This window comes from Dromaius novaehollandiae, chromosome 5, assembly GCF_036370855.1.
Source record: "Dromaius novaehollandiae isolate bDroNov1 chromosome 5, bDroNov1.hap1, whole genome shotgun sequence".
Taxonomy (NCBI): Eukaryota; Metazoa; Chordata; class Aves; order Casuariiformes; family Dromaiidae; genus Dromaius; species Dromaius novaehollandiae.
This window is the reverse complement of record NC_088102.1, coordinates 4281095-4299669: the sequence shown is the minus strand read 5'-3', so window position 1 is coordinate 4299669 and position 18575 is coordinate 4281095. Positions and strand designations below refer to the sequence as shown.

Genomic DNA, 18575 nt, shown 5'->3' with positions numbered 1-18575 from the left:
GAGTATCCTGGGGAAACATCACTATATTGCTTGTCCTGTTTTCTGTTCTTCCTTGGACATCTCCTTTTGACTGCTGTCAGAGGCAGGAATCTGGGCTAGTGGGACCTAGAACAGTGCAGATTGATCTTGGATGATCCTGAATAATATGAATGTTGGACCCAGATGGAATTAATTGTTGGACGTTATTTTGGATGAGAGCAAATGTTTACATGAAACAATCACTTTATGTTGTGAACTTGAGCATAAGCTAACAGTTCTGTTACTTTTTAACTCAGAAATGTAGTTACAAAAAATGGGCAAAATGATTTGATGGAAGGGTAGTGTTAGGGGAAAGGGGAGGACAAGGGAAATTGGGCAGCATTTACCATGATGCACTGGGAGGGTCTGGCCAGAGAAGAGACTTTGGTGCATCATGGAAGATGTGGTCCAGGAAGGGCATGGATGAAGGGAAATGAGGACATGGGATACTTGAATCAAAACTTTTGGAAAGCATGACAGTGGATCCTTAACCTCATCCAAAATGATAAATTTTAGTTAGATTCTTGGGGTGGGGAAATTGAGAAAAAATGCAATTTTATGGAAACTATGAAACCATGAAACATAGTTCTGCCTCATGAAACCATGAGAGAAATCCTCAGTCAGTGTTCCTCTGTGCATGTTGGCTCCCATCACCAGGTCACCCAGGATTACATTCAGTCCACTAGGTTTTGGATCTGTCTCAGAACGAAACACTCTTTTGTGCTCTTCCTGCTGGTTAGCTAATCCACCCTAGATGGGAGGGGGTAGCTCTTGGTCTCTCCATGGACTGTCAGATGGAGGATTCTCCATGTATCAGGTGGAGAGATTTTTTGAAACTGAGGTGCTCAATTCTCATTGACTTTTGTATATGATCCACAGAAATGTTTCCTCTCCCGGTGAGAGACCAGAGGGTGATGCTTCATGTGTAAAGCCCTTCTGTAATGTCACAGTCTGTGCTAGGCTTCTCATCAACAGTCCCCAGACACTGAATGAAACGGCAGTGACAGAGGTGACTCTGCTGAATCTTGCCAACAGTATTGCCTGGACAGAGGAGGAAGTCAACTGCTAGCAGGGAGACCCTACTAGTTCTAGTAACTCCCCAAATTCAGTCCTGACACTTTCTTTCCAGCTGTACCTGCCAGCAGGTACCAGGAGGTGTTCAGCCCAGCTAAAATGAATTTAGTGTGTGTAACTAGTCTTTCATGGTTTCTTTGCTGATTTTCTTTCTTCCTTCTCCAGAGGTAACATACTCATCAGAGAATTCCCTACTGATGCCTTGTTTGATGTGAACTCCATTGTTGCTAATGTTCTGTTGTAAGTACAGACCAGCTTCATCTCTGTGCAATAGTTTACTTTTTGTTTTTACTTGTTGGTTGAAAGTTTTGCTTAAATACAAACTCCGCATATTTCAGAGGCTGTTTTCAGCCAGGTAGAAGGCTGCCTCTCTTCTCAGTATGGTTTGACCCCGTTAAATCTATGCCCTTGAGATGACTCACCAACACACATCTGGGCAGCTGTATCTGGTTGTGAATCTTGCATCTGCCAGCAAGAAGCTGCAGTTTTGCCTCCTATCTTACCCATCATGGTTGTGTGGCTGCAAATTCTCTCAAAAGGAAATAGCTGTTAATGATTTTATTTTTCTGGCTTCTCAGTGCCTTGCTCTTTAATGAAGTTAAATACGTGGAAACGCTGGCAGATCTTCAGAACATCGAAAACTCACTGAAAGGGAGGTCAAACATGGTCTTTGCATATGTACCAGCTACTGGGACAGCAGGTAATAACACTCAGCTTTTTCTCTTTGCTCCCTTCCCAGAGCTTTCTTGACTAAGGTGGAAGGGACCTGGGTTTCTGACCCAGAATCCTTCAAGTGGAGGATTGAAGGAATGTAAAAGGGCCACCCAGATCCAGATGGGAGTTCTCCACCTCTGTTTGTCTTGCTGTATTTCCAAAGGGATCAGTTTCACCAGGGCTTTTTTGCTGGGAGTTCACAAATGTTCAGAAATGTTTTTGAGAGGTAAAGCAAGCTGGTAGTTTGCTGTCCTAATGAATAAACCCATTAGCAAATCTCTGGTTATGCAGTAAAGTGCATTCACTTAAACCATCTTCATGTTTACTGGGGATCAGCAAGTGGGTTCAGCTCCGGTGATTCAGTTACCTTCAAGGACTGTCCTCAAGCAGTTTTGTATTTTTACTGAGAGGTTCCTGGGCCCTGATGTTGACTGCTGAAGGGTGAAGGGTGAAATCTGGAGTGGGCTGAGAAAGTGTGAATTAGTCTAGCTTTTCTTTTTCCTCTCCAGAGCACAGAGCTGTGATGGAGGCGGCTTTCGTCTATGGGACTGCCCACCAGTTTGTTCTGACAACTGAGGCAACATTGCTGAAAGACACTGGGTATGTCCAAACACCACCCCACTCCCGCCTCGGTAAAGCAGCTTCCCTGCACCATTTGCTCTACTCTTGTTTTCTTAGATTCCCAGGTCAGATGTGGCGTTGGCATCCTTGCTAACTTGAATGGGAGAAATAAGTCACTTGTGCTGGAAATGGATGGCTTAGCCTGAGTTTAGAGCATTCAAATGTCAGGCCTATTCTGCAGTTGAGCTCACTTGTGGCCTCATACTGAGCTAGAGAGCAGGATGAGAGGTGATCACTGAACACATTGTGGGAAGATATTTTCCAGTGGAAGATCAGCTTGGGGTCCTCAAGGATATTTAGGGATCTCCTTCCAACCAGCTGGAAGTGCTGACTATTCTCAGCCCCCTTGGATGAGAGCAAGATCAGGGCCTGCATGTACATTTTCCATCTCTAAGGTAAAAGACCCCAGCCTGGGATGGTACTAGGTTGTTATGTCAAAGATGGACAGTCAGCCCTATTTTGCTTTGCCAAAAACATCTGGTACTTGTGTTCCTGGACCAGCCATGCTATGACTGCTCACTGGATGGGATTTCATAGGAGAAGAGCCCTCTGTCTGCCTTCCGTGGCTGACTAATTAACTCTCAGCCATGGGTTCCCTGGAGCTTTGTGAACGAATCCGTCTGCGCAATGGGTGAGGTCACGCTGGAGTTACTGCAGATCAGGAGTGCCACTCCTCTAAGACCCGCTCCTTTCTCCCCAGTGCAGCTCAGATACGTCAAGAGGCCTGTGCTGGTACCTCACTGATTTTCTTGAGGGTGGATATAACTGATGTTACAGTCTTAAAATGCACTCAGCCCAAAATATGCCTTGTGCTTTGGTGAGCAAATCTGGCTGTCTGAGGAAGATAAGAACAACTGTAGTGGGTCAGAGCAAAGGCCATCCAGCTCTGTGTCTTACCTCTGCAGTGGCTGTAGATACTTACCAAGGAGTATGAGAAAATGGACATATGTTGTGTGCAGCCTCCCAGCTTCTGGTAGTCAGAGGTTTCAGGACTCTCAGAGCTGGTATTGGATCTGCCTTGTGATGTTAACAGACACCAGCAGATTCACCCTCCTGGAAACTGTCTGATCCCTTTAAACCCATTTTTACTGTTGGTCTGCATGACTTCCAGCAGCAGTGAGTTCTGTAGTTCAACTGCATGAGATGGTGCTTCCTGGAGTGTAGTATTTGAGACTTCCCACCTGATGGCTTCATTGGGTCTGGCCTGCTCAGGCCATCTGTCCCTGCTGAAATGGGAGGAGCTGAATTAAAAGGATAGATCCTTTTACATGGCTTGCTGCTGATGGCCAGGCTGTCTGTGCAATCTGCTGCAGTCCAGCAGCTGGGAGGGAGGAAGGTGGGTATGTCAGACAGGAGAAAAGAGGATGTTGCACCTTCAGCAAAGGATTTATACAAGGCTTTCCTGGGTTTCGTGTCTCCACTGCAATTTGCCTGTCATAGCTGCAGAGGTTTGGGCTGTGTGGTTACTTGACTCTGACATTTTTTTCACTTCCACTGTTGAGAACAGATGGGATTCACCTTCCTTTGTTTGGTTGACATTGAGGACAGCCCAGGCTTCTGGCAAGCAAGATTACAAGCAGCCTATTGCGTGTTATTTTCAATGCATGGTCTGCCTATAAATGGTACCATGGCAATATCTTTACCTGCTTGTGTTTTATTTCCTCGCCCTCACGTCCTGCCCACATGCAACATGGCAGGACCTTCACCTCTCAGGAGAGGGTGAAGAGCTTTGGGGGGCCAGGTCATACTCCAGGCAACTCCAGAGCCCACCAGGGAAATGGAGCAGTAGGCGCAGGCATGGTCATGGGACCCTTTGACTGGTGTCCCTTTTGCTGGCAGGAGACCCTGGCACACATGGGCAGTGATAGCTCCATCTCCTCTTCTAGCTCCTCCAGGACAAGCTGCAGTTCTCCCCTCTCCTTTTTGTCTGCACCTCTGCAATGGAGGCCCTGCCTCAGCAGCTTCCTCCTGGCTGTGGCCAAGCCACACACCTGGAGAAGGAGACTTGAAAGACAGATCCCAGCAACCATGGGGGCTGTTTCCTCATCCTCTCACACTTCTGGGCAAGGCAGTGACAGTGTCCACCAGCTCTGTGGACATAGTCGTGTTCATGAGCCCTCCAGCTTTCTCCTCTCCAGGTGGGGCCTCAGCCCTTCCTTACCTGGAAAATGTTGGGAGGCAGTGGCTGAAAGCAGGTAACACCAGGGCAATCACAGAAGTGGTCTTTCCCAGGGTGTGATCCTGTCCTTGTCATGATCAAAGATGGTGTTTGTGACTGCCACTAGATGGCACAGTTGCCCTTTGGACAGGAGGTGGCTTCATGCTACTTAAAACAGAGAGGGTGCCAGCTGGCCGTGTCCTTAGCCAGCGAAATGATAGTGGCTTCACCAACATGAGTCGCTTTCAGCCAGCCATGGCTGCAGGCTTTGGGATGTTAATGTAACACTCTGCTCTTCCATGGAGAGATCTGAAAGCCCTTTGCAAAGCAGGTGATCCCTATTTTAGAGATGAGGAATGGATGCATAGGGAGAGGAATGTGACCTCCCAAAGTTGACCTGCAGGCTGACACTAGTAATAGCATCAGGACCAGGAACTATTTGGCTCCAGGGAACAAAATGTTGCTGCTTCCCTTGGCACAGCCCTGCCAACTCTGCCCAAAAGGTGAAATATTCCTTATACAGCCTGTAGGACGTCATCAGTTAGGTAACAGACATGAGCAAACATGTACTTCATCTGTTCTCCTGCCGATATCCCCTCTGTGATGACATGGCTAGGCCCACTGAGAAGAACTTAGCTTGTGGCCTCCTTGAAGTGAGCTGGGCCAGCTGGTCTGGGATTGAGGTTATGTTACACCCACTGAGCCAGGTTCCTTGTTAGATGATCTGCACAATTCGGAAGATGATGCCTGGGAGCAGTAGGGTTCTCAGAAAAGTCCCATGAGCCCTCCAGACCCTGGATTTGAGGATCATCTGCCCTATAAAACATGGCAGCAAACACTGTCATTCTGGCAGGGTGTTTTAAAATCCTGTGGTGGATCCCTAGCTCAGCATTGTTTCCTTTTCTATCTTGCAGCAACGATGAGCCTGATGTATCTTCTGCCTGGCTGCTCTTCTGCCATTGTCAACGGGCCATGGACCTGGCCCAGCCCTGCAGGAGGACGCCCATGGAGCAGGCTCTGACGATGCTGAACATCCACAGACACCTCAAGCTCATGGGGGCTCCCCTCGTGGTATGACTGGGAAGTCCCCGCAGGTTGTGCAGTGCGAGGGCAGCTGGGGCAGATGTGAGGCTGGGGGAGGTCTGAGCAGAGGGCAAGCTGAGGGTGAGAATCCACCCTTCCCCATGAAGTGGTAAAGCTCCCAGGCTGGGTCCAAGCAAAGAACAGGCCTGAGACTGGGTATGAGTGACACTCCATTACATTGCTGAGCTTGCTTGGACGTCCTTTGCAGAGAGCCCCAGCGCGACGGAATGCTCTTGTACTTGTCTGTAAGCACTACGAGTGGGAAAGGGCATTGTTCCCAATGGCGTGGAGGTGCCCCTTTGACTTTGCTGGGACTCGTGGGCTTCCCACAGGAGACTGATCGCTTGGGAGAGACAGATAGCAGTGATTCCTGCCTTGGTGGAGCACATGGGACAGAAGACTCCCACTGTCTCTTCCCACAGAGCAGTGAACTTTAACAGGCCTCCTGTTCCCACTGATGACAGCTCTGCCCAGCAGAAAGTAGGGAAAAATGAGCTGGGAAGTGCATCCTCTAACTTAAGTGTTTCTTTAAGCAGCTCCATGCTGTCATGAAGCAACATGTCAGAGACAGGAAGGGAAAGGATGCCAGCTCTTGTATCTTACAGGCAGGGTTTTCAAACTACCTCAGGGAATGGATGCCAGATTCTCTTAAAAATTAATGGAAACTTGACATCCAAAATTGCTGGGCCAGAAAGAATAAGCATAATAAAGCCCAGATTTTTAACAGGGAGGGTCATGAAAAGTTGGAACAGTTTAACCAGGGTTGCATGAGTTCTGCTTCGATGGAAGTTTTGGAATCAGGATTGGTGGCTTTTTCTCAAAGGTATTGTTTCTTCAGCTGGGAAATGCATGGTGGCTTGGGCTGTGCAAGAGATGAGACTATGAGGAACCTCCTGGCATTAGAAACTACAAACTGTGAAAACCCTGACCTAGCTTCAAAGTTTCAGATGGGGAAGTTATTCTTTCCTTTTAAACTCAGCTTCTATCAGCTTGTTAAAGTGATGACGATCTGGCAATTGGTTTTCCAGGAAGTGAGGCTTCCTGCAGTCTTGCTGTCTGTTTGTCACTCTGTGCCTCTCTTGCCAATTGCTTTTGAGTCTGTCAACCAATTTCATCTGTGTTTGACAAGCCTCAAAGATAGTAAATTCCCAGAAGCCCCGTGAAAATAGGCAGCCAAATGGAAGAGAGCTGAGGCACATTCAAACATGTGGAAATGTGTTGCAGTATAATGATGTCTCTTTTCCAGACAGAAGTTGCTGAGGATCCAGAGAAGGTTTCCACTGTTCACTTACAGCTTGGGCTGCCGCTTGTGTTCATCCTCAGCCAGAAAGAGACCTATGAAGCAGACAGGAGAACAGCAGAGTTTGTGGCCTGGCAGCTCTTGGGGAAAGCAGGAGTTGCCCTTTTGTCCAGGTATTTGATCTCAGGTGTTTAGAGGACTCTCCCTGCTTTCTGTGATGTTTCTGAGCGTTATTACCTACAGCCAGTCCCAGGATAATGGATTCATAGTGAGCTTACTAAGATCTGTGCAAGAGGTAGTAAAACTAGATTATCCCTTGCAAGAGCATGTCACATTTGAGGACTTCTCCAGAATCAGATTAGTTGGGTTTCAGCCTCTAGCTGGGTAGATTGAAATGTTTGAGTCTCTTGCTGATTTAGAAGTGGAAAAATAGTCAGACTAAATGATATTTCAGGAAGGAAACCTAGAAAGCACAAACCAAAGGTTTGTGTTTTGCTCTCAAATTAATGACAGAGGGAAATGTGGTAAAGAAGGTGGAGTGTTGGTGCTGGTGTGCATGGGTGCTGTGGTAGAATTGGGGTCTCTGCTTTCTAAGCAGTATCTCTTCAATCAGGGATGTTTCTCTGAGTTGTGCAGCATGCTGGTCCTACCTTGTGAGGAGAAGGGACACGCTTGTGTCTTAAGGAAGTTGTGCTGGGGAGAGCTGTTGGTTTCTTCTGTGGTTGCCTGTTGGTTACTCATGTCTGTTCCACGGGCTGAGAAGTGAGCCTGTGTACACCAGACCATGACCTGTGTGCTCTCCGCAGCCCATCTTGGCCCCGGCCTGCCCATAACTTGAACTCAGAGCCTCCATATGCTGCTTAGGAAGAGCCGATTTGTGTTTGCAGATGTTCCCATAGTGCCTTGCTACAAGGGATGTGCAGCCCTTGTAGGAATGGTTGCATGGGCTTTTGAGTCATCTGGTGTGTGACTGGCTTGTAGCGGCACCATGCCAGAACAGGGCCAGGCTGTGTAAGTAAGAAACCTTAGTGCCACGCTGAGGTACAAGGACACTTGGGCTCTATGGATGCAGCGGGATTCTGTGCTGTCACTTAGCCTGGGCTCATATGTGGAGCAGGGCTTATCCTGAGAGGCTTGTGTAAATGAGAGCGGGGATAGAGGCTCTGCAGTTTCCATGCATTTCGTAGTAAATTTGGCATTTTGGAGAGGGTTTTTTCCACCTTTAGATTTTTCTGCTCCACTGACAGAGGAATGGTCCCGCCACACAAATAGGAGCCCAAGGGCAGGCATAGAGCTGAGCCTAGTGAGCGGAGACAGGCTAACACCCACTGAGGGCTTATACGCTGCTCTGAGTGAGTGAAGTTTGATCTGAACCCTGAACAGTTGGCAGCCTGTGATGAGTTGGGAACTCATGTTCCTGTGCTTGGCCAGCCCCTCCTGTTTTTTAAGGGTTGGAGGGTGACATAGCAGCCACTGGTTGGGACCTTGAGGTGGCATGTCCACTCCATGTCTGTGCTGCTGGCAGCAGTGCAAATTGGAGGAGAAGGACGAAGAATGGGTGTGGGCGCTCTTGTTCCAGCTTTCTGCCATCGCATTATCTCCCTGTTTAGAGACACTTGGCTGCATTTACTCATGAGCTAAAATCCACTAGCAGAACAGCTGCATTGGAATGCAGCTACCATCACGTTGGCCAAGACCCAGGTCACAGAATGGGAATCCAAACCCGTTGTGAAATACGCCTATTATGCAGTGCATGTGGTGTCAGTCCCACCAGGAGGTCATTTGGAACCTGTTTTTCCACTATTGACATTGATTCAGGTGGGCTGGGTTCCTGCAGGTCCTCTGGGGCCCAGAAGCACGACTGTGAGGATGCGGTACTGCTGGGAGAGGCATGCGTGTCAGCCAGGCAGGCCAAACAGAGTGGGTAGCCTTACAAGTCGCACCGTTCTGACAATCACTTTGTATTTTGGAAGGGATGTTGTGGATTTGAACATCCTGCTCCGGTCCAACGTCGCTCTGAAGACACCAGATGAGGTTAGATGCTGGATTTCTTTACTGTACAAGGCTTATTTCTCTATCTGGGCATGGTGCTCTTGAGGTGAGCTAGTTGGGGTGTTGCTCTCCTCCATGATTAGTTAACGGCTTTCCCAGAATTTCAAGGTGAAGTGTCTTTCCTTAGCAGCAGACGTATTTGGAACCACCTGAGATTGGTACTGCAGAGAATCATGCCTGCTTATAGGAGACAGAAGAAAGGAAGTGCTTATTTTGGATTCTAAACATAGGGTGGCATCTCCTATTGCACAATGAGGCAGTGCAAGATTGTGAACTACGTAAGATCTGTATCCCGGTCCAAATTCCACAAGGATTTGGACTTTAAAAGGCCCTTGGCGAAGTCCTTCTAAGGATTTAGGAAAGACATTCAAAAGGTGGGAGAGGAAATGAACCTGAACCTGTTGAGAGCCAGGAAGCAAATATCCAAAGGTCTGTACTAGACTAATGTGACTGAATGCATTTGGCAGTGATCTGGGAAAAGAGCAGGATATAAGTCAGATAAGTTTGATCAAGATGAGCTAAACTTTGGAGGGACCTGACCTAGCTTGTGAGGCAGGATAGAATTTAGCACTGACAAATGCCAGAAAACACACATTGCCCCAGTTGTCTTGAACTATCACACCTGTGATTGCAAGAGATACAGGATCAGACCTGAACCTGATTGCCCCTCAAGGGCTTCCCATACCATGGTGAAAGATGTGTGTGTTGTGTTTCTCCTCTTAGAGAGGAGAGTGGGAGGTGCCAGTAATTTGTCATTTCTCTCTCTCAGTTCATTATAACATTCATTTTTGCTGAAGTGCCTTTTGCTGAGACAGTGCCAGAACTGGTTTTAAGCTGACAAGGTCTCATTTCTGAGAAATACATTTTGTTCTTTTCTTTCCATGGTTTGGCAGTCCATTACACTTGGGACCACTCTTCTTTGTTGGGCTCCATGCAAGAAGAGATTGTTTGTGCTAGTTTTCCAGGATGCCCTGACCTAGTCCAAGATGGTGCTTCTGGAGAATCCTGTTGCAATATTTTAAGATGTTCCTGCCCTTGGTGTCTGCCCCATCCCTCTGCCAGAGGGGAGGCAGCAGACTCGGACTATGTACCTGGACCTCAGCTCCGTCTTTCACAGTTTGCTCTCTGTGTTAAGATGTTGGGAGATAGAGCAGGTGTTTGCTTCCACCACCCCAGCTGCAGGTACGGAGTCCCACATAGTCTCAAGTGCTTCCTGACAAGGAAACATCAGTCTGGAGTGAGATAACCTCATGTGCAGGTGAAATTGGGCCATAGAAACACACCCCAGAAGCTTCCCTGTTTGGCAGCTTTAGGAATTTGTTGACATACCCCAAAAATAAGGAGCTAGGTAGTGGTAGGCAGCCTCGAACAGACCTCTACATCAGCCTTGAGTGTGGTTTGCAGACAGAATAGACACAGGGTGTTGGTGAGTTCCCACTGATTTATTCTGTATTCTTTAGGGTGTGCCAATCAAATACCTGGTTTTGGAAGACACTGATGAAGTTATAACCCTGGTGGAAGATAAGAGCAAGTTTGAACAAACCCAGGAGAATGAAGATGAGGAAGAGGAAAAGGAGAATGATAAGCTAGGTGTGCAACTAAACCGTGAAATGCTGTTAGTAATCAGATAGGAGATGCAATCAGCATTTTTGCAAATCAGAGGTATAGTCACATGATGGTTGTACAGAGTGGATCTTTCATTCTCTGCAGACCACTGGAGATTCATGACAGAGAGGTATAATTTTTAGGGCAAAGTCCAGGGGAAAAAATCGGCAGCAACAGTTGCAGAGGTGCTGCATGGGGGAGATTTGTGCTTCTGTTTGAATGAGTCCAGCTTGAAATGAAAGGGTTTGAAGTGCAGTGACCCAGCCCTATTTCCCCTTCAAGCTCTGAAAGAAGAGCCTCAAAATTACCAGTTCCTTTGGAACGGTTTGAGACATGTTTTTCTAAGAGCTGTTTCCTGTGTCCCAGTGCTGCTTTGCCCAGGTAGAAAACACTGGTCCCTGTGATGCTTTCTTGAAAATACATTTGTTTTCCAGACAAAATTGTCATTGTTTTCAAAAAAAAGTGGCAAAAGGTCCTAGAGGAACTAGTATTCAACATGATTAAAGAATAGTGTCCAAATCTGAAGATGCAAGTGAGTAATAGTGTGACATGGCATAAGTGCATTCTAATGATTTGTGTGTCTGCTAATGAGTGTTTCTGTGTCTGTTTCCTCTGCTCTCCCAGGCAAAGGGTTTACTTAACCCCTTGTTGGCAGTCACTATGTCTCCGCTGAGTGGTGATTACTTACTAAAATGTGCTAATGGGGTTGCAAACCGAGGGTTGCAGTTCTCTAGAGAAAACAGTTCTCTGCTCCGAAGACCTTTGCCTCCATAGGCTCATTCAGACCTGTAGCAAACACACCTCTCTGGGTAACCCCCAGAGGGAGCCCTGGGTGGCTGGGGGCAGGCATATTTGTGACCCCCTTTACCCTGGCTGCTGTTGCCCATGAAAAAAGGCTGCGTGCCTGTGAAAGTGGCTTGAGCAAGCAAAGAACTACGCCCAGGGCAGCAGGGAAGCACCCAGAACAGGAGTTGCTAACAAACACTAAAACGCTCCAGTTGGGGCTTTATTTCTCTTGTGCTCCCCCCCACTGACCCTTGAATCAGCCTGTCTCGTTGTGTCAGTCCTTGGCCCTAATGTCTCTGTGGTCTGTGTTGTGAGACTGTACAGCACCCAGTGCAGTCAGAATCTGTGAAGATACATGAAATTCTCCTAGTTCTTCCAACTTTTGCACTAATTGCTTGCAGATGACAAATTCCTGTGGCCTGTGTGCGCATATTTGTTTTCATGCGTGGTTGTTGGCTCCTTGCAGACATACAAGATGATCAGGTGGTGGAAGCGATTTCCAGGGACAGGAAGCGAGAGCTGCCCCTGGAGCAGATCCTCACGCTGACAGAGGAGACCTTTCACTCTGCTCTGATGGAGGCTGCCCGGATGGTGGTGCTGTTTTATGCCAGCTGTGAGTATGAGACGCGCGTTAGGAGTCCCTTCACTACGCTTGCACTGGTTGCTGCACTTTCTGTATTGTGATGATCCTGTAGACAAGGTTAAGTGGCAAGTAAAAGCTCTGTCCTGTCCCATCTGCCCTAACGCACCATTAGCAATCAGATTAAATCAGTTCCTCTCATTGACTGATACTGTGTTGAGACAGAGTATCTCTCAGTATAAAACATATCAATGCTCACAGATCCCCCCTGAGGTTTTCCAGCTTCCTTTTACAGGGGCTGCATGTGAGACAGGAGAGGAGGTTGTGGCAGCAGGGCATCATAAGTTAGCCTGGAAAATCTGGTTGCTGTCTGCTGCATAGAAACATAAAGTCCCGTTTTCTTTATTTCCTTCAAGTTCTTGCACAAAGCTTGAAGCATTTTAGGATGCAGAGAATCGTAACAGTAGAGCTGTAACCTTGTCAGAGAGCAGGATGGGGGCTGTTTGTCACCTATATGTAGCTCAAAGCTGCATCCCTCCTGTGTTTCAGGGGAGGCAGTGTCCCTGGCAGTGCTGCGGTCTTATGTGGAGGTCGCTGGTCACCTGAAAGGTATGGTGCCCCAGGTCTGAGTGCTTGTTCAGCTGGTCTCCATCTGCCCTGGCTCATTAGAAACCAGAAGACTGAGATGATGTTGGTGGTACCTCATTCAATCACCCAGAATGTACTTTTTTTTTCTTCGTAAACTCTTAAGGAAAGCACACCCACATCAAGTTACTTAGGAAAAATATTTTTTTTCTTATTTAGGGATCCTTACAGTCCTTTTGTGCCTCTATAAAGTCATGAGGCTGGGAATGCAGCTTTGTGTGGTCACATTGTGCTGTGTATGTAAATTGGTACGCACCAGCTGCGCAAACTGTCTTTCAGCTGAGATTGTGATGTTGGTGGGCACAGTAATTGCACGATGAATGCCCAGGGGGAGGGCCAGTGCAGATCAGGAGCAGTGAGTGACACAGCATGGGCTTCAGAGCAAGGATGGCAAACAGCAGGCACTACGGCCTGCATCACACAAACAAGCTCCTGTTTGTGCCCCTCAGTGCTAGGTCCTGTACGGAGCAAGGAAACACTCTGAATGCTGCACAGCACGGGGCTCAAAAGACCATACTGAACAACAAATAAAAACACTTCACATCAGATCTGCTGCGCTTGGAAATAGCCCGTGGGCACTTGATCTGGAGCAGAACAGTAGTCAGCATGGGCTTTGGCAGGAGGCATAACAGACAGGCATGAGCAAGCCCAAATCCACTGGGGGCAGGATGCTGTCAGAGAAAGAATTTAAAATTATGGTGCCTTCAGGGCCTGGAGACTGGCTAAATTACATGGGAAGCCTCACAGGCAGCCACAGAACTCCGTAAATAATATGTGACAGGGAAGAATTAGTAACATTTAAAGACAACGTGCTTCAGGTTGTCTGGCAGTAAAGGCAGGAGGGGCTGGTCCTTCAAGAGCATCTGTGATATTTTTTGAGCAGTGTAGGCCCCAATTCAGCTTGAGAGCTTGAGCCCTATTCCTCTCTATAGTCAATGAGGAGAGGTTGGCTCTTCTGCACTAGCATCAGGCTTACATGGGCTAAATCGCCTTCTAGAGATGCCTTTTTCTGCCCCTGATTACAGAGGGATACTCGGATGATTCCATCCCCAACTCATTTTGGCATAGCAATCAAGTCCAGTGGATCTAGGCCAGAGATGTTCTGGCACCCCTGGAGGTAGCTGGTGCCTTCTCCATTTTTAGTTCTTCATCAGGGTTCGTTTCTCCTCCCAGTGATGGCACTCCACTGGGACTGGGCACCTCGTCCCACAAAGCAGGATTTAGGCTGAGCTCTCAGCACAAGAGATGTGTAGTCTGTACAGGGCTCAGCCAGCTTCCTGGGAAGGAGGTACAGTGGGAAAGACTTACAAGAAACCCTGTGGGAACGCTGAGGACATTGTTGTGATTTGGATGAAAGCTGTTCTGCAGTTCATAGTTTTCATGAGGGGAATGTTACCAGTACTTTGATCTGGACTGAAATCCCAGAAATAAACAGGAAAGCTCAGGAAGAGGTGTTGTTAGAGTGATTGTGATTATTGATGATTTGGGGCTTCCTTTAGTCTCTCCAGCTGTCCGACGTGCTAGAGTAGCAACTTGGGAGAGTTAATGGATGAAACCCTGCCTTTTCCTGAGCTGTGGCCAAACCTTGGCTGGCTGTGTGAGGCCAGACTTTCACCGTGCATTTCTCTACTCGTTTGATAGCAATCTCTGCACACGTCAGCAGCCGTAGGCAGGTTCTCAGCAGAGATTACGAACTGATTGGTTTCAGGTACTTTCCTCTACGACCAGTGAGGTTCTGCTGAAGATTCCTAGGCCAGATGTGACTCATGGAATGACTCCAGTCTGCTTTCCCTGCTGTGGCCTTGGAGAGGATGGAGAATGGCTGCTTTAGCAGCACACAGTGCCCCATGGGTGGAAGTGACCACTTGTAAATAGAGCTCCACAAAGGAGCTACATCCCTGCAGAGCTGTGATAGCCAAAGAAAGATGAACTGATGCAAAAAGTGTGCTAGAAGTTCCCAGTTACACCAGCTCTATGATTGCCTCCTCCCTAATTCTGCAAGCCTTGACAAATGCAGATTGGTGTCCTTTAATCTCTCCTGAAAGGAGGGATAGCTTTGGGAGAAGCATACTTGATCATGTGGGCAGGTAGTGCCAACTATTTCTCATCTCCACATGGTGTCTTGTGGGGCAGAGCTCATGCTTGGTTGACAAGTGGAACTGGAGAGGGCTTCCTGCAAGATGCAACTCTGTCTCTACTGCTGAGGAAGACTGTCAGTCACAGGCAGGGCTGCTAGAGGAGCTGAAAGACCTGAAAGGAGAAGGGTCACAGGGCTGTCTGTTGTGGCCAGGATAGGGATGGGTCAGGTCTGTTTATTAGGGTGGGCTGGAGTCAAGGTGTTAAAGAAGCTGAAGGTTACAGCAGGACAGGTTGAGAGCAGGAGCCATATCAGTTGTGAGGCTGCCAGTCCATGCAGCCTGGCCCAAACCTAGCCTCCTGACAGAAACCAGGGAATCCATGAACTTCCAAGTACAAATCAGGAGTCAGTGTCAGGAGATCCAGAGCAGGGCTTGGGAATAGGAGCAGAGTGAAGCTGGGCTGGGCAAGGTAGTTTGGAAGAGAGGCCAGTACGAGGGGGCAGAAGTCTGGATCAGGAAGAAGGTCTTGAGCTATGTGATACTGAGCACCACGGCTGAGAATCAAACACAGAGTATGGCTTTTGGGCAATCTCTCAGCTCCCCAAAAGTACTGGTGTGTCTCGCTGTTAGAGGTGGAGCACATTTCATAAGGGCTCGGAAGCCAAGACCACCTGCCTGAAACATGAATCACCCACGCTAAAGAACACATTTTGAGACGCAGGACCAGATCCCACTTTTGATGACAATTCTCTGTGCAAAATGGCAGTGAGAATAGACCATATGGGATCTAGTGCAAGGGGATGGAAGAGACTGGGGACTGGAATGACCTCATAAATCATCCAATAATACATGTTCAGCAGATCATCACCAAATGAAGTTTATAGCAACCCAAGTGTTTTCCCCTTGCTAAGAGATCAGATCTAACAAGAGATCAAGAGAAGCGTATTTTTTTCTTGCTGAGCTGAGCAAATTTTCTGCTCTTGCAGCAAGAATGAGCCATTCTCACCATCACCCACTGCAAAAGCAGATTAGTGTCATTGCAAGACAGGAGTGAGCACACCCAGCCTGTGTTGAGGACACTGCATTGCACACCTCAGAAGGAGAGACCTTGAATCAGATCATTCCCAGAAGAAAAGACTCCATCAAGTTTTCAAGATAGTTGATTTGATCACAGACGATCCAAGTTCTTGGGGCTGCAGCATGGGTCATTTGTCTGAAGAGCCCACCTTTCTGATCTGGAGATGTACCACTGTGAGTTTGGGGAAGAGAGCTGGTGTTAGCAAACGGACCATGCTGAAGGGGTCCTTCACCTCTCCCCAGCATCTTGGTCTTTTTACCCTTTTCCTACAGGGTGGTTCTATTTCATGGCTATTTCACTAGCTCCCAAAGTTGTTTGCTTCCCTTTTGGAGTGTTGTATGCAATGAAGGCACAAGGCATGTGTATGCAGGGGGAGGAGGAGAGCCTGCAATTCAGGGCTTTATCCCTTGAGTTGTTCTGTTGTCCAAAGGTCAAATGCCTGACAGGATTATTTATAGAGGAGTGATCGAAACACCACCACACATGTATTGCTGAAGACCAGTGGAGGAAATATTGTTCTGAATTAAGATGGTGATTTCAGTAACCAGCCAAGCTAAACAAAACTATGTGGCCTGCGGGGAAAATGGAAGCAATGGCTTGATCCTGTCTTTACTGCAAGAGCATCAGAACTTTTACGGAAGAAGAAAATTCTGGCCCACGGATGTGCTACTCCAGTAGGTGAGCAAGGTGTTGATTGCCTTTGAAATATGATGGTAGAGCCACACTAACAAAACTGAGTATTTGGAAAGGTGTCAGAAGAGCTTCAGTGCAGATATTAAAGGTAATTCATCTAGGAAAGAATAATCCAAACAACATCTACCTGATGCTGAATTTGGAATGTGCGGTAATGGCTCAGGAAAAAGATCCTGGAGTTGTTTTTGGCAGTTCTCCAAAACTGTGAGGTCCGTGTGGAGCCAAAAAAAGCCACAAAGTGCTAGTGTTATTATGAGGAAAGGTCTTGAGAAAAAGAAGACAGAGGACACCATTTTGCAGCTAAATCAGACATTGGTGTACCCCTGTTTTGAGTACTATGTGCAGTTCTGGTCTCTGCCTCTCATGAAGGATGTAGAAAAGGACAACTAAAATAATCAAGTGGAGTAGCTGCTTCAATGAGGAGAGACTAAAGAGGCTGGGACCCTTCAGTTTGCAGAGGAGGATGCTGAAGAGGAGACGGCTGAGTTTTATAGAATGATGAAGGCGGTGGTATGTTGAACTGCGGGTCTTATTCTCCAGGTCTTACAATGCTAGAACTAGTGAGCACTGGAAGGGGATTGCTTTAAAACAGACAAGACGGAGTTCTTCTGTGTGCAGTGATTAGCTGATTTCTGAGACTTGCAGCCACAGGGCTGTGGAAACAGCATGTCAGCAGGGTCAAAAGCCATCAGGTAAATTCATAGACAGCAAGTTCATAAATGGATACTGGACATTCCAGGCATGGCTGTGCCTCTGTTATCCCTGTACAGCAGCTGTGGTACTGGGGGAGCTGGAGGGAGAGGGACTGGAGTGAGTGCCTGGGCTCACGTGCTCTCCCTAAGGAGCATCTCCTATTGCCCCATCTGAGACTGAGCTAGATGGACCCTGGGGCTGACCCTGTGGGGCAGTTCTTGTATTCTTACATAAAATATGCATTTGAGGAAGCAACACTCCTGGGACAACAGAAGATGACGCAGAGGTGAGGCAGTGTTTTGTGTTTCTAGGTGTGTTGCTAGCCTTTTTTTGCAAAGAAGGGAGGAAACCAATCTGGAAGAAGAGCAATATATAGTGCTGAAAAACAATTCTGTTTCCCTCTTCTGTGCTTGTAGAGTCATCTTGACCAATGGCTTTCAAAGACAAGAGTCTGAAGCTCAAAGGCATGAAAATCACCTGTGTGATTTAGCAATGTAAATCCATGGAGCCTAAGTTTGAAGTAAGGGTTTAGGAGTCCATTGTGAAGCTAGACTCCTGTGTTGGAAAAGTTTGGCAGCCAGGAAATATCTGTACGTGAAGTGGGAAAAGGAATGAGTAGAAACCAGACCCTGTGTGGGACTGTGGGAGATGGAAGTGTCAGCAGTTAGAGAGCAATGGAGAGGACTCTGGGAGGAAAGTTACCAGGCTATGTGCATTCCCTATCAGCTGTATACAGAGAAGCTGTAAAGTTTCAGATAACTTAGGTTGACTGCCCCTGCTTGCTCTGTAGTGTGGTATGAGAACTGAAATCTTGAAGCACGCTGAAGAATTTGGAAATACTGTCTGTACCTTGGCGTAAGGGTTTGGTCAGAAGTTCCATGTTGTGGAGATGATGGGAAGGCAACATGGCGAATGCTTAGTTGTCAAACCCCTTTCCGAGGAGTCCTAACTCTCCTTCCGTACCTAAAGCTGGGTGGGATCCTGAGAGGGGCCATGGTCTGCAGAACACGGTATGCCTTTTCCATTATCGGACACACAGCATTTGTAGCACATCAACAGCTTGTGGTCAATGAAATTTCCTCAGATCTTTTCCTGCAGCGATGCTGTCCAGGTGGTCATTTCCCATTCTGTATTGGATTCCTCCTCTTGAACTGCAGTATTTCACACATAACTTATTTTTCTTTCATCTTGTAGCCTTTGGACCAGCTCTCCAAGTTTCTAATACTAGCCCTGTCCTCTAAAGGATTAGATGTTTAAGGGATCCTTGATTTTTTTTGTGTCTTCCACATTGTTCTCTGTAGCCTTGGTGATTTATCTTGTCCTGGGTTTATAAGACCCCTAGGATAGAAGTTCTCTTTGTTGCTGGTTTTGGTAGCACAAAAGGATCTTGTGTTCCTCTTTCACCTCTTTTCCCATCCAGCAGTTCAGCAGTGACCACAAAGCTAAACAGTCTGTTA

At 47.4% G+C, this 18575-nt stretch overlaps 1 protein-coding gene across 2 annotated transcripts in view; it reads left to right on the top strand.

Annotated features, from left to right (window-relative positions):
- TXNDC16 (thioredoxin domain containing 16) overlaps positions 1-18575 on the top strand; it is a 52098-nt gene that overhangs the window by 11811 nt on the left and 21712 nt on the right. For both annotated transcript variants that reach the window (XM_026109112.2, XM_026109113.2), the window contains 9 exons: positions 1258-1332; positions 1671-1792; positions 2316-2406; positions 5500-5656; positions 6915-7081; positions 8882-8942; positions 10421-10550; positions 11818-11964; positions 12481-12540. In XM_026109112.2, coding sequence (XP_025964897.2) covers positions 1258-1332; positions 1671-1792; positions 2316-2406; positions 5500-5656; positions 6915-7081; positions 8882-8942; positions 10421-10550; positions 11818-11964; positions 12481-12540 — 1010 coding nt within the window. The remainder of the gene's footprint in view (positions 1-1257; positions 1333-1670; positions 1793-2315; positions 2407-5499; positions 5657-6914; positions 7082-8881; positions 8943-10420; positions 10551-11817; positions 11965-12480; positions 12541-18575) is intronic.